This window comes from Quercus suber, unplaced genomic scaffold (assembly GCF_002906115.3).
Source record: "Quercus suber isolate HL8 unplaced genomic scaffold, Cork oak 2.0 scaffold_893, whole genome shotgun sequence".
NCBI classification, from domain to species: domain Eukaryota; kingdom Viridiplantae; phylum Streptophyta; class Magnoliopsida; order Fagales; family Fagaceae; genus Quercus; species Quercus suber.
The window spans coordinates 213,488-229,101 of NW_027070319.1; the positions used below are offsets into that span (position 1 = coordinate 213,488).

Consider the following 15,614-nt stretch of genomic DNA (forward strand, 5'->3'; position numbering starts at 1 on the left):
AGCGAATACGTCCTGGTTTTCCCTTAGAAATGTCATTAATACTTGACGAATTGGCAAGCTAGCCAAAGTGCTGATCCTAGTTGTTCATTCAGGCCTGAAGTAGTCAAGAAGTACTTCTTCCAATCCTTCCACTGGTTCTGCCAACGTCCGTTGTTCTTCTATACACATAATCTGTAAATGGTCATCCATTTCCAACATGGCAATGTAGCATTCACGCAGCACTACTTGATCTCCCCGTACTTCTCCTACTCCGTACCCCGTAGGGAACTTGATCATCAAATGGTAAGTTGAAGTTATAGCCTTCCATGAATTCAAATTAGGACGACCCAAAATAGCATTGTAAAAGGATGAACAGTCAACAACCAAGATCATGACATCCTTGGTGATCTGTTATAGGTAATCTCCTACTATTACGGACAAAGTGACGGCTCCTAAGGGGTGTACCCTTGTTCCTCCAAATCCGACAAGTGGCGCAATAACTAGAATCAACCGTTCCTTATCAATCCTCATCTACTAGAACGCTGGGTAGTAAAAGATGTCAGCAAAGCTCCCATTATCCACAAGGACTTGGTGGGTGTTGTAGTCCCCCACCCAAATGCTAACTACGAGCACATCATCGTAAGGGTGGTAGAGACGCCTAGCATCTTCCTCTGTATACCTAATGACAAGGTTGTCAATCCATGCCATCTTCAGGATAAATCCCATCAACTGGATGTTCTGAACCATCTGTAGGTAAGTCTTGCGTGCCTTCTTGGACGAGCCAGATGCCAAGGTTCCTCCTATGATCATCCGTATGTCTCCTAGTGGGGATCTAGGATGCTCGTTTTCTCTCTGGGCAGGTGGTCCTTGGGGCTGGTCTGTCCTTTTCTTGCCGATGAACATTTGCAACTTCCCTTGCCTGATAAGAGCTTATATTTATTACTTTAAGTCATAGCAGTCAGATGTGTCATGACCGTGGTCATGGTGGAAACGGCAGTACTCGTCTCTGGACCTTTTGTTAGGGTCTCCTTTCAGCTTGCCAGGGAATGTCAGGGCTCCTTTGTCCTTGATCTGCATTAGAACTTGATCAATCGGGGTGTTCAGCAAGGTGAAGCTTGTGAATCGTCCGGTAGGAGGCTTAAAGCATCTATCTTCCCTCTGTCTCTTGTCTCCTGTCCTTGCTATCTTCCGCCCCCTGTCCTATCATGATTCCTCCTATCTTTCTCTCTTGTTTGGCTTCTCTTTGCGAGCCAACAACGCGTCTTCCACGTTCATGTACTTAGTGACCCTGCAGAGCACATCCAACATAGACTTTTGGTCATTTTTGTATAAAGAAAACAGAAACTTACCCTTCTGTAGCCCATTTGTGAATGCGGCCACAGGTATCTTATCGTCAACTTCATCGATTAAGAGGGCCTTTTTATTAAAGAGGGCAATGTAAGACCTCAGCGACTCATCCTCCTGTTACTTGATGCTCATTAGGCATGCAGTAGACTTCTTATACCTGTGCCCCCTAATAAAGTGTGAGGCAAACTGGGCGCTCAACTCCTTATAGGTGCCAATGGAGTTGGGCGTCAACCTGATGAACCAAATCCTTGCGAGGCCCTTCAGTGTAGTAGGGAAGGCCCTACACATAATCTCGTCTCCACTCCTTGCAGGTGCATCGGCGTCTTGAAAGACTCCAAGTGATCTAGGGAGTTTTGGATCGATTGTAACTCTCCACCTGCGACATACGGAACTTCGGTGGAAAGGGGAAGAAGTGACGAATGCGATAAATGGTGAATCAGTTCAATGGACCAAGTCATTGAGGTCACTAGACACCCGTCCCCTAAAGGCGTTCATCATAAAGTCCATTCGTTCCTTCATCATCTACATCTCTGTGACTATATGAAGCAGAGCTGTATTTGTGGCGGATGGACAGCTCATATCCTATCACTCTTGTCTACTTAGGGCATTGTTGCCTTCCAGCCCCTCTTAGTTCCTTCTCTTAGCGTTGGCACCCTCCTAGTCCTCCTCCTGGGTGTTAAATGCTACGTCCTTTTAATGCAACTGCTCCTCTAGGTTGTGATTCTGCTTAATGAGGCGTTCCACTACTACTGCGAGAGTTTGAACTTGTCTCTCAAGGGCAGTGATGCATGGTTCGTCACCCTGATGGTTAATGGTGGTTGCCATCAAACGAGTAAGTACCATGCAACTTTTTGTTCGGAAAGCGATAAGTATGGCTAGCTTTTCCCCATAGACGATGCCAACTTGATGCCAAAAATCTCAGTAAGCTGCAATCCTCACTGCTCTAGACAAAATCCTCACAAATCAAAAAAGAAGAAGACTTATAGAGGGTACGGTGGTACCGACCAAATACCTCCGAAGATTAAGTTAGAAAATTTTTCACAACTTTAGAGTGCCAGAGCTGGGGTAAATTATGCTACCTTATTTCTGAGAGCTTTCGATTTTTCTAGTAGTGTAGTAGAACCGACCTTTGTTTCTTGGCGAAGGAGGCGTTTCCTTGTGGGAAAGATCCTCATAAACAAGCGTATATTGTGGGATTCTTTCCATGTTGGGATTACCTCAACTAGGGTTAATCGTGGGGTGCAAGAAATTTCCATATGGGGTTTACCCAAGTTGAGTGAATACCAGGTGGCCTTGGTATCTATTGCTCTTAGGCCCAAATCCCTGAATACTTCCATATAAAGGGACTATCCGTCCACTATGGAGAGAAGGATCCATCCGTCATGTGGCCTATCCGTCCACCGCCCATTTTAACGCCTTATCCCCAACGGCTAACAAATTCAATACTGTCAGGTGTATTTAAACAAATCCTTCATCCTTGATGTTAATCCACTTCAACTTCAATCAGATATTGGCTGACACAATCGCACACCAACTTAGCACCAAGGCCATAGCCTATTCTGTGGGAAGCACTGCCACAATCGCATTCATTGTGATCCCTGCTTAGAAGATGGAAAAGGATATGACTAATGAAGAGCTACTTCAATCAAATATTGGTTGCTAGCCCTTGCACACCAACTTGGCACCAAGGCAATAGCCTATTTTGTGGTAAGCGCTACCACAATCGCATTCATTATGGTCCCTATTAAGAAGATGGAAAAGGATATGACTAATGAAGAGCTACTTCAGTTAGATATTGGCTGGCAGCCCTTGCACACCAACTTGGCACCAAGGCCATAGCCTATTCTGTGGTAAGTGCTGCCACAATCGCATTCATTATGGTCCCCGCTAAGAAAATGGAAAAGGATATAACTAATGAAGAGCTAATTCAATCAGATATTGGCTGCCAGCCCTTACACCAACTTGACACCAAGGTCATAGCCTATTCTATGGTAAGCGCTACCACAATCGCATTAAGATGGAAAAGGATATGACTAACAAAGAGCTACTTCAATCAAATATTGGCTACCAGCCCTTGCACACCAACTTGGCACCAAGGCCATAGCCTATTCAGTGGTAAGTGCTGCCACAATTGCATTCATTATGGTCCCCACTAAGAAGATGGAAAAGGATATGACTAATGAAGAGCTACTTCAATCAGATATTGGCTACTAGCCCTTGCACACCAACTTGGCACTAAGGCCATAGCCTATGTTAGGTTCTAAAAATTTAGGAATTTATGTATTTAGAACTCTAATATGTAATGTTGGCAAACCATGATCAAAACAATATGTTTAGTCTTGTTTAGGCTTGCTCAAAGTTGATTAATTCAAGTAAAGTTGGAATCGAGTGGCTGCAGATGTAATGGTGCATTTCGGCCTGGCTCAATCGATCGAAAGTTAGACTCGATCAATTGAAAGTCGGCCAGATTACGTTTTTTGCAGAATTCCAACTCAGCCCAAGCTCTACTTAAACGTCTTAGGGTTCAAGTAAAACACTCCTATATATAAGGGAAATCCTAGAACGTTTTTAAGACTTTTGATGAGAGAGATTAGAGTGTCTCTTGTGCCTCATTTTATTTTTTAAGATTTTGTACCCAAACCTCTCTAAGTCTTTGTTACTCATATTTGCAGTTTATGTGAATCTCTTGTGAGATCCTTGAGGAGCTTTCCTTCACATAAACTTAGGGTTTTCAAGGTAAAAATATTATCTACATCTTGATGATCAAAAAAGTTGCTGCCATTGGAACTTAAAGAAAAACAAGCATGGGTGCTTGTACTTGATTGGAGAATCCAAGAAAGAAGGAGTCCATGGATTCGAAGCTTGCACGTGGTCATGTCAGTAAGTTCTACTGGTAGGTAGCATTAGGAAGTCAAGCGGGGAGCTTGTAAGTCCTTTTGTATGAACTTCGATTCTTTCAAGATAGTGGATTCAAGTTTACCTTAAGGATTGCTAGGTCAAATCCTCCCCAGGTTACCATGTGGTTTCCTGGGTCATCATATCATTGTGTTCTTTATATTTCCGCTGCTTTGCATGATATGATATATTTGTGTTAACCTAGATTTGTTTAATTTTAACTAAGTAATCACTTGTCTAATTAACTAGGTTAATATAATTGTGTTTTAAGGGGTCTAAATTTCTAACAAGTGGTATCAGAACGGGTAGCTCTTCTTGTTGTAGATCTTTTGATCTCTGAGCTGATCCTTGACCCCTGTTATCATGAATAATTTGAAGTGTCTTTTTGCTCATGTTTGTGATGATTTGAATAAAAAAGACACTATTGTTTCTATTGATTTTTTTGATGCTTTTGAAATTCTTCGTAAGGAATTATCTAAATCTTTGAAAATTTCTAAGAAATTCAAGGAAGTGTTAAAATTGGCTAATCTTGAAAAAGATGAATTGATTGTGAGATTAGATGAATCTAATAAAAAGAATGAATTATTGATAAATCAAATTTCCTCTCAAGATGAGAAGATGAAAAGCTTGGAACAAGAGTTAGTTGAATCTAAAACTGAAATTGAAAATTTGACTAGTATCAAGCCTGCTGTTAATAATAGAAGTGTTTCTGTTTCTCTTAAGCTTAAGACTGAGAAAGTTTATATCCCTCCTTTCAAGAGGAATAATAATAAAAAGGCTTATTTTGCTAGGTTAGACAAAGGTAAAGGTTTTGATGTATACACTAAAGTTTCTAAACTAAAGTCTAAACCTATGTTAGAGAGCATAAGCAATCTGTTTTTGTGCCTACCTGTCACCTTTGTGGTGTTATTGGTCATATTAGACCAAATTGTTCTTTGTTGAGGCAAAAACCAAAATCTGAGACTAGATTTGCTATTAGAAATACTGATGTTCCTAAATTTGTTACTGTTTGTCACTTTTGTGGTGTCTCCGGTCACATTCATCCCAATTTCATAAATTGAAATTTAAGTATTCTGTGTTTCAATCTAGGATATGTGATGATATGTCTCCTGCCATAAGTCCATATAAATTGTTTCATATTCTTTTGAAAAATTTGAGCTTGTTGGCTTGTAAAAGGAATTTACAGGATTTCAGTCTCTCTCAGAAGATTGGTGTAATTCCTCAAATACACTCTGCTTCTCATAGATTTTCACCTACAAAGCCGAAGACTCGTGCTAGATGTGAGAAAAGACTCACCAAGGTGAGTGTTGTTGACTTGTCCCTATTTTAATTCTTTCAATTGTTTGTGGACATGTCTTGTTTTTGTTTTTGGTTGTTTTGTTTGTTAGGTTGTTCTTTAAAAAAAAAATCCAAAAACATTGAAAATTTTCAAAATGACAAAAATATTTTATTTTGTGTCTTGTTTTATTTTTCTTGAAGATTACATGAGTTATGATATCTCTCTCTTGATTTAGAACATGCTTAACATTGTGGAGAAACTTGAATATTGTGTGTTATATAAGTGCTAAGCTTTTTTCTGATTTTGTATGTACTAGTTTGTACATGTACTTAAGGGTTAATTAAGAAATTGATATTTCTTGTTTGTGTACCCTTTATAGCTTAGTAAGCACTATCATGCATAGCTTTGCATTGTTCATTTAGCATAATGTGTGCTTTTTGTTTTTGGTCATAAAGTTTGTTAAAACCAAAAAGATTTTTGTGTTTTGTATTATATCTTGGATTTATAATCAAGGTTGGCCATCTTATCTTTACATAATAAGTTTATGTACCTTGTTTAGATTTGATGAGCTTATTTATTGCACTTTACTAGTTGAAGCTTTGTAGTACATGTTGTGTGGGAAAGATGTTTATGGTATTTATCATTTTGTCTTAATCTTAAAATCACATGTTATTTGACAGTCGGACTTAATCCTTTTGAGAAAGGCATAAATAACCATCTCACTGCTGTTCACTAGCCAATCATGAACACCTTAGTGCATATTATAAGATTTTGTGTTCGAGAAAGTGTAGCACATGTACAAAAAGAACATAAGGTGTAGCATCGGTTTAATTGCTAAATGCTTAAAATTGGTATGTACTATTAGGCTTGATACCAAATCACATAACTAAAATTGGTGTGTATATTATGAAGCAAAATCAAGAAACTTACATGATTGCAAACTTATGTTTTAGAAGATGTGGGAGTTATATAATGTAACTCTTTAGGTGATAGTCTCTTTCAAATTCTATGTGATGGATTTTGTAGAGTTTGTGATTGATTGCTATTCACATATCACTTCACATGTATCTCAAGTTTTTGCTAGTTGCATATACTACACAAGTTACTCTTTATTAAACTTGGTACATTTTATTGTGTGTGATTTTGTTGTGGCTATCCAAGATTAAAAGTTCCTTGATTTTAATGCAAAATTGTATAATGTTTGCGCTTTAAGGACAAATTGATTGAAAATCTTGATTTTGGAAGATCTGGGTTAAATTCAAGTGTTTTTGTAAAACTTTTCGTCTCATACTCATGCATTTTTTATAAAACAATATGCTTTGAGGAGTTTCTGCATTAAAATGTTCTGTTTTTCAAAAATCTGATTTTTTCCAGAATTTCGATTGATCAAACCTGTTTTTCAATCAATCGAAATTGCGATTAAATTTTTTGGTTTAAGTCTACCTGACTCGATTGATGTTCGATCGATCGAAACTGAAAAATTTTCAGTTTCTATGTTTTTGACCAATTTTTTTTGCTATCATTTGTGTTTAGGATTCACATGCATTGCATTGATTTCTGTATCCATCTTGTAGTTTTGTAGTCATATCTCTCATTTTTTTTCACACATAGCATGCATACACTTTGCTAAATTGGGTACTCAACTTGATTTAAAATTGATTGATTAATTTTTAAGTTATGTATTTTCTAGTATATACCATTTTTTATGTATGAACTACAAATTTTTTTAAGAGATATGATGGATAATTAATGTACAAATATTTTCTCTACTCATGCAACTGTTTATGAGTCACATAGTGCCATGTTTGCATTTTATTGAAAGAGAGAATATTTTTTTTTCATGTGTATCCTCACCTTAGTTTTTAACTTTGGTTTGTGTGTCTTTCCCTCCCCCTTCCTAAAGTTTTCCCAAAACTGTTTTTCCCAAAATTTGTTGTGTTTTTCCTATTTTTATAGGGGGCGATTTTTTTTTTTTTTAACCTTTGTTATTCATAGGGGGAGTTGTCTCTATTTTCTATAGAGTTGAAGTGGTTTGTGTCCCCTTGATTCTCTATTTTCTCTTATCCTTTATTGCGTATGTTGACTGTTTACTCTTTGTATGAGTTGTCTTTGTCAATACGTGACAAAAAGGGAGAGAAATTATTGATATATGGGAATCATGTTTGTCTTGTTTAAGAGGAGTTGAAATTATTTTTGAAAGGGGAGAATATAAATAAAAACTTTTTGTTGTATCTAACTTAGGGGGAGAGTTAGTTTACTTATGTTTTTATTTTTGTTTCTTGTTCACTGCTCATTGATTTATATTTATGAGTTATTCATGATATATGTCTTTGTTTTGTGTTTTGTGAAGTCAAGAATTTAATTTTGTTTTACTGTTTTTCTGTCACACATACATTTATGCGTTTGTTGAGTGTTTCAGGAATATACAGGTTGATTCAATTGAGCTGCTGTCTACACTTGCAACTGATGGATAGTAGTTAGGATTGAATTTGAGTTTATGAGCATTACTTTTGTAAAGGCCTTTTTACTTGTAAACTTTGAGTTTTTAATTTGTGTTTTGACACGGATTGCCAAAGATGGAGTTTGCTAGGTTCTAAAGATTTAGGAATTTATGTATTTAGAACTCTAATGTGTAATGTTGACAAACCATGATCAAAACAATATGTTTAGTCTTGTTTAGACTTACTCAAAGTTGATTAATTCATGTAAAGTTGGAATCGAGTGGCTGCAGATGTATTGGTGCATTCCGGCCCGGCTCAATCGATCGAAAGTTAGACTCGATCGATCGAAAGTCGGCCAGATTGCGTTTTCTGCAGAATTCCAACTCAGCCCAAACTCTACTTAAACGTCTTGGGTTCAAGTAAAACACTCATATATTTAAGGGAAACCCTAGAACGTTTTTGAGACTTTTGATGAGAGAGATTAGAGTGCCTCTTGTGCCTCTTTTTATTTTTTAGGGTTTTGTACCTAAACCTCTCTAAGTCTTTGTTGCTCATATTTGCGGTTTATGTGAATCTCTTATGAGATCCTTGAGGAGCTTTCCTTCACATAAACTTAGGGTTTTCAAAATAAAGATATTATCTACATCTTGATGATCAACAAAGTTGCTGCCATTGGAACTTAAAGAAAAACAAGCGTGGGTGCTTGTATTTGATTGGAGAATCCAAGAAAGAAGGAGTCCATGAATTCAAAGCTTGCACGTCGTCGTGTCAGTAAGTTCTACTGGTGGGTAGCATTAGGAAGTCAAGTGGGGAGCTTGTAAGTCCTTTTGTATGAACTTCGATTCTTTTAAAATAGTGGATTCAGCTTTACCTTGAAAATAGCTAGGTCAAATCCTCCTCAGGTTTTTACCATGTGGTTTCCTGGGTCATCATATCATTGTATTCTTTATATTTCCGCTGCTTTGCATGATATGATATATTTGTGTTGATCACCTAGATTTGTTTAATTTTGACTAAGTAATCACTTGGCTAATCAACTAAGTTAATCTAATTATGTTTTAAGAGATCTAAATTTCTAACAGCCTATTCTGTGGTAAGCACTTCCACAATCGCATTCATTATGGTCCCCACTAAGAAGATGGAAAAGGATATGACTAATGAAGAGCTACTTCAATCAGATATTGGCTGCCAGCCCTTGCACACCAACTTGGCACAAGGCCATAGCCTATTCTGTGGTAAGCGCTGCCACAATCGCATTCATTATGGTCCCCGCTGAGAAGATGGAAAAGGATATGACTAATGAAGAGCTAATCCAACCGCCTTCAGGCTATCATTCTTTGACAGTGCGGCTAAAATACAAGGAGTTCGAAATTGCAACAGTAAAAATACTTGCTGAAGATCATGGAACTGGGGTGCCCATGTACTTTCGAATTACATCTAGCATAAAAGAGAGTGATGCGGTTGCCTTTAGAACATATCATGAGGTTGAGGGGCCATATTGTGACTATCTAAGGCAGCAGTACGCTAAGCCTGTGTTGCTAACGGGATCTGTTCTGGCTGAAACACCAGAAACAAAGTTAGATGAAAAATGGACTAAATGGTTATGCAATTTTGAGCCAGGTACTGTGGTGTATTGTGCATTTGGGAGTCAAAATATACTACAAAAGGACCAGTTTTAAGAGTTGCTTTTCGGATTCGAGCTATGTGGGCAGCCATTTTTGGTGGCTTTAAGTACTCCATCTGTAGGTTGTTCTGTGACCCTTTGTGGTTATGAGTCCATGTGGGAGTCTCTTCTTAGTGATTGCCAAATAGTGTGTGTTCCATACCTTAATGATCAAATTTTGAATGCTAGATTAATGGTGGAAGAACTCAAGGTTGCAGTGGAGGTGGAGAGAGAAGATAATGGTTGCATTTCAAAGCAGAGTTTGAGTGAGGCCATTATCTCTGTGATGGACAATGAAGTAGCCGGGATAGTGAAACATAATCATGCCAAGTTGAAGGAGGTAATTACTAGCCAAGGCATGCAAGAGAGCTATTTGGACACTTAAATTCAGAGCCTACAAAGTCTTTTGGATTGACTTGAGTGACTGTATGAACTCAACTATATCTTAATCACTTTCACTTGCCCGATGAAGAGCAGTAGATGATAGTTGTTGATTGCTGCTAGAGTCCTACTGCACCCACGGCAAGTCCTACATCAGATGTGGATTATTAAGAGCTATCTTTTATTGATTTTATCGATTGCTATTATTATTTATTTAATGTGTTGATGTTATTGGTTTGAGTGCTCGTAGAGTCTTTGATAATTGATTAATGTGGGGTAACATTTGATGATCGTTATCAATTATCCATATCTTTTGCTTATCCTTATCAGGTGCTGAGTTATTTAGGAAAGTTGGGATAGGTAGAGATTGAATTTTAAATCTCTTTATTTAAATACTAGACTTATCATATGCATTTTGCGTGTGTAATAGTACTCTTTTTTATTTATTTGTTTTTTTTGTTTAGTATTATAATGCTTAAAAGTGATATATAAATAACCCTATTTTTTTTTTTTTTTTTAAGAATGAGCCAATGAGGTAAGGTAACATGAAATAATGTTTAAAAAAAGAGAGAGAACCATAAGAAGTTGAAACCCAATGAGACATTTGAATTTACTGATTGGGATAAGAATTGTGATAAGTAAAAAATTTAAGATTTAAAAAAAAAAAAAAAAAAAAAAAAAAAGAAAGATGATATATGCTAATGTGGATAGATGGGGATTTCCAATTTGTGATAACTGTATAGAATTTAGATAACAAAAATTTTGGAATGTTTTAAATAATTTTAAAAAAAAAACTATAGAAATTTCAGGATAAGAGTGAGTAGTTTCTATGTTAGGTAGGTTTTTTTTCTTTTTTCTTTCCCTTTCCTTTTGTATGTGAGATAGTATTATTGTTTTAACATTTTTTACTTTTTTGTAGGAAAACAAAATTACACTAAAATGTATGTTATTTCAAAATTTGTATGAGGATATTTTGGTACATTATAAAATGAGACGAAACGGAGAATCCTCTTATTAATAGTATAGATAAAAAATTAGAACCCACAAGGGCCACAACAGAGTAAATAGTGTTTGAGACTAATTTTACTACTAGGAATACTTAATATGATAGTTACTCCATAAACATAAGTACTAGTGAGATAGGAGGCCATGTCATTGTAGATGTCAATCTCTTGTAAATAATTAGTCATGTCACTGTGCTTGCTGACATAACCAAGGACAGAGCTAAGCTTGAACTTTGGGGGGGCAATGGCCCCTTCTAATTTTTTATTTATTTAAAATATTATTATATATATGGGTGTTAATTTTAGCAATTTTGTTTTATAAAATTACATTTTGCCCCCTTAACATTATCATTGATTCTTTTAATAGTAATACTATAGTCATAAACTTTTTTACAATATTTTTACAAAGTGTTGAGACAGTAAATTCTTATTAGTTTGTATCTGGGCTCACCACTTATATCATTTTTTTTTTTTTTTTACTTACCAATACCACTCACCATATCATTAATTTATAAAACAAGTTTGTATCCTTAAGGTTTTTCTCTTTTTAAAGGCCATAAAAAAATTTATAGATCTAAAACAAAAAATATATATACAAGACCAAAAACATTAGTGCAACAACAAAAATTACTAATAGCAAAACTAAAAAAAATTAAGTCCAACCAACAAATTTTACCCAAAACAAACAACTTGGCCCTTTAAAAAAAAAAAATTAGCAAATTTTGTCCTTACCTAGCTAGTAGTAAACACACACACATCAAAGACCAAAAAAAAAAACCCCTAAGTGTCTATACAGTAAAGCTGGATGCTAAAGTTACCACAAGTAACTAGTTGCGAGCCGCCCCCCTTACTCCAAGTCTTAGCTCCGTCCCTGGACATGACAATCCCATTGAGGCCACTTTTTTTTTTTCTTTTCTTTTTTTCACGAAATTGAAATCCACCATAATACAATTCCTAAAGTGCAATGCTCATGTGGGAACTCACAAAGCTTACAAGGTACAACCAACAAAGCATAGTCTAATACTATCACTGACCACCCCGTTACCTACTATTCCTCTAAAATGACATAATTAAGCCTGAAGGGCCGATGTTCATATGGAACACTCATGAAAAGGTTCTCTTCATTGTGGAATTTGTATGATGGGCACGTAGTTTGGGTTTTCAAAGATCTGGATCTTTCTGATTTTTTTTTTTTTATTGAATAAATTACAAAATACACTATGAAGTTTAGGAGTGCTTAAATTTTATACCTTAATATTTCAAAAACTAGATTTTATACCTTGAAATTCCATTCCGTTTGCATTAGAAGTCCCTACCGTTAGTTTTTGCTGACATGTCTGTTAAGTATTACATAAACTTATGAAGTGTACTAATGATCCAATTTTTTATTAAGGAAAATTGCAAAGTATACCCCTAATGTTTGGAGTTGCTTGAATTTTACACCCTGAAGTTTGAAAAATTAAATTTTACACCCTGAAGTTTACTTTCGTTAGCAAAATCAGCTCCTCTGTTAGTGGGTTGCTGACATGTCTGTTAAGTGCCACATAAACTAATGAAGTGTACTAATTGATTCAATTAAAATATGGCATATGGATATAATAAATCCATATCAGATAAATAACTTAAAAATTTTAAATAAATAAAATAAAAACCTTTTTTTAAATAAAATAATTAATTTCCTTAGTAACTATTGTGCTGGGTTTCACATGGGAATTATTCACTTTCTTAATGTCTTCTTCCCTTCCATTAAACTTAAGCCTTTGCTGGTAGCTAGAGAAAATATTAGAAAATGTTCATTCAAATTTTATGAACATCAAGTACTTCTCACACAGCAACAATCAAACCAACAAATTATCAATAAACCACAAACTGATGTGTTCATCAAAGACAGAGGGAGAGAGTGAAGAGGAGATTAAGCCAGCGGCGAAGCAGATCGAGTGTTGGTGGCCAAGCTTCATGAAAATATAAAGATAAAGATATTATGATTATGTGGAATTTTGGTGTGAAATAACAGTGGACAGTTATTGGATATTTTTAGTAATCTCCTTTTCTGGTCGGGTATCGTTATAAGTTTTTTTTGAATTATTTGATTATTGAGTAAATAGTACCTGTAAAATTGTTTTAGGTGATATCTAAGGATTTTAGAAGATGTGTTAGAGAGAAGTTCTTTTGTGGTGAGTTAGCTGAGGTAAGTAACTTTATCCTATATTGTTTTATTTTGCTTATACTACTGTATTTTGACTATAAAATTTGTTTATAATTGTTACAATTATATTTAATTGTTTTAGCTACATTGATTTAAGTAAAGAATAAAGAATTATACAAATATTTTTTGAGTACTGAATATATATATATATATATATATATGTATTTGAATGAGATATATTTTTGTTTGAACTATGATTTGATATATATGATTTTGGACAATTTGACTATATTTTGACTCTATACCCAACCAATGAGGGTTATTCATTGGTACTCTAATACCCAGCAATGGGGGTTATTCATTGGTACCGAAACTAATTCTATCTGGGGCATCATGAGCCTATCGTGTTTCTGGACCTAGCTAATGGGGATATACATTAGCATGGAACTGGATTCATTTGAATCTGATGCACAGTCATGGGGATATAGCGTGACCATAGTCATAAAGATTGTTAAGAATATGAATTATTTTGAATATTTGAATGGTTTTAAGTCCTTAAAATTGCTTATGTGTTTTTGGAACCTATTTAAATTATAGCTTTGATGTATGGAAAACTAATTATTTTCTAATCCATGTATGATATATTTGTAAGATTAAAATATTTGATTTATGTACAACTTATTATTTTACAGATTTGTTTGCTTGATAGAACTTATTAGGACTTTGGTTACTTATTAAGTTGGCAACTCACCCTTTTTCCCCTCTAGATTTAGATTGTGAAGAATAGCAAATTTTGGGCATTTTGCTGTTGTGTTGTGACATGAAAGAAGCTTAGTGATTTTGAAATTAGATGGTCTTGTAATAGTCTTATATTTATTGGCCAATTAGCATTATGTACATAAAGTTTAGATTTTGTTCATTTTGAATTATCGGAGATCTATTATAAAGAAATTGTTGAAGTATTTTTGATTTATTTAATATAATTTTTGAGGATAAATTTTAGTTACTAAGAAAGCCTTGCACACTTGTAGAGTGCTTACTTTATAAGCGTGCTGCTGTCTCGTGCTATCTTTATAATTGGGTTTGGGACGTGACAGTGGCTAGAAGGTTGACAATGAGATTAAAGAGCCCATATATGGAATCATGGTCTCTCAACTAGAAGATCGGTGGCTCGGTGAACACTGGAGAAGAGTGAGTGATGGGTATTTTAGTTTTGTTTAGATGGGTCATGACAGTTAATGGGTAATTGGATTGTTGTGCTTTGATGGGTCACGACTTTGTGGATAAGGTTATTCGGCGAAGTGCTCGTAGATCTCTTCAATTGAGAGCAAAAGGAAAATGCTCGTTTGATATTTTTTTTTCAGCATTCTTTGTTCATTACATCTATTTCATTTTTAATTCAATTTTCTTGGGTTCGATTAATTATTTCTACATTCCAATCTTATGGTTGCGTTTTTTGGGTTGAAATCTACCATGGAAATTTGTTTGTTGCGGGTTTCAATTTTTTGTGTCGATTTTTTTGGTTTTTTTTTTTTTTTTTTTTTGGGTTGTTTGTCTTTTTTGCTTGTCTGGGTTTGTTCATCCTTTCAAGTAAAAAAAAAAAAAAAAATAATAATAATTAATTAATTAATTAAAGTATTTTATATTTTGAGGTAAAAGATAGAAATAAATTATTTATTAGTTTGGTAGAAATAATCTAAAGTTATTAACTATTTAATGTCTTTAACTAAAATTAAAATAAATCTATATATATATATATATATATTTTTTATAGCATTTTTAATTTCAGGTTATTCGAAATTTCCCCAAGAAAATCAAAAATCTCTTTCCAAAGAAACACTGAAAAATGACAACGGGATGCAAAAATCCAAATGAATCCAGCCATAAACAAATAGGAAAAAAAAAATCTCAGCATATTTTGGGTAACCAAACAGAAAGTTTCCCAAGAAACCCAACACAATAATTAATGAGCAAAACCAACAACCAAAATACTTAAATTACAATATTTTGGGCATTCAAAACTTTCTCAAGAAATCAAGATTTTCTATCCAAACAAACACTAAATAAATTCAACTCAAATTAAAAACCCATTCTAAAACACACTAACAATTTCCACAAGGCACATATTAAAACCCACGGATCTAGTTCTCAAAAAAAAAAAAAAAAAACCACAAATCTACAAGCCCTCATTTCCCAAACCCAAATGAAATTCTCAAGCTTTCATAACCTAATCACCAAATCAACCAAAGGATAAAACAAAAAGAGAGAGAGATCGGCGGCCATCAGTGGTGGAGAACTCGTTGACTTGTGCTGCCGTGTATGGTGGCCGTACTCGTGAGGTTCTGGCATGGCTGAGCTTGAGAGAGAATCAGGCTTAGGAGAGAGAAACCTGCGAGAATAGAGAGAGAGAGAGAGAGAGAGAGAGAGAGAGCCATCTTGTGGCTTGCAGTGGTCCTTGGCTGCGGCTGAGGTTTGGCTG

General features: G+C 35.2%; 1 protein-coding gene across 1 annotated transcript; it reads left to right on the forward strand.

Annotated features, from left to right (window-relative positions):
* Positions 1-9,098: 9,098 nt before the first annotated feature.
* LOC112025956 (cyanidin 3-O-galactoside 2''-O-xylosyltransferase FGGT1) lies at positions 9,099-13,177 on the forward strand (the record flags this gene model as incomplete). Its single annotated transcript, XM_065768148.1, has 3 exons — positions 9,099-9,561; positions 9,688-9,944; positions 13,115-13,177. Coding segments are annotated over exons 1-3 (783 nt in total), but the record flags the coding sequence as incomplete, so codon positions are not given.
* Between the last annotated feature and the right edge of the window lie 2,437 nt (positions 13,178-15,614).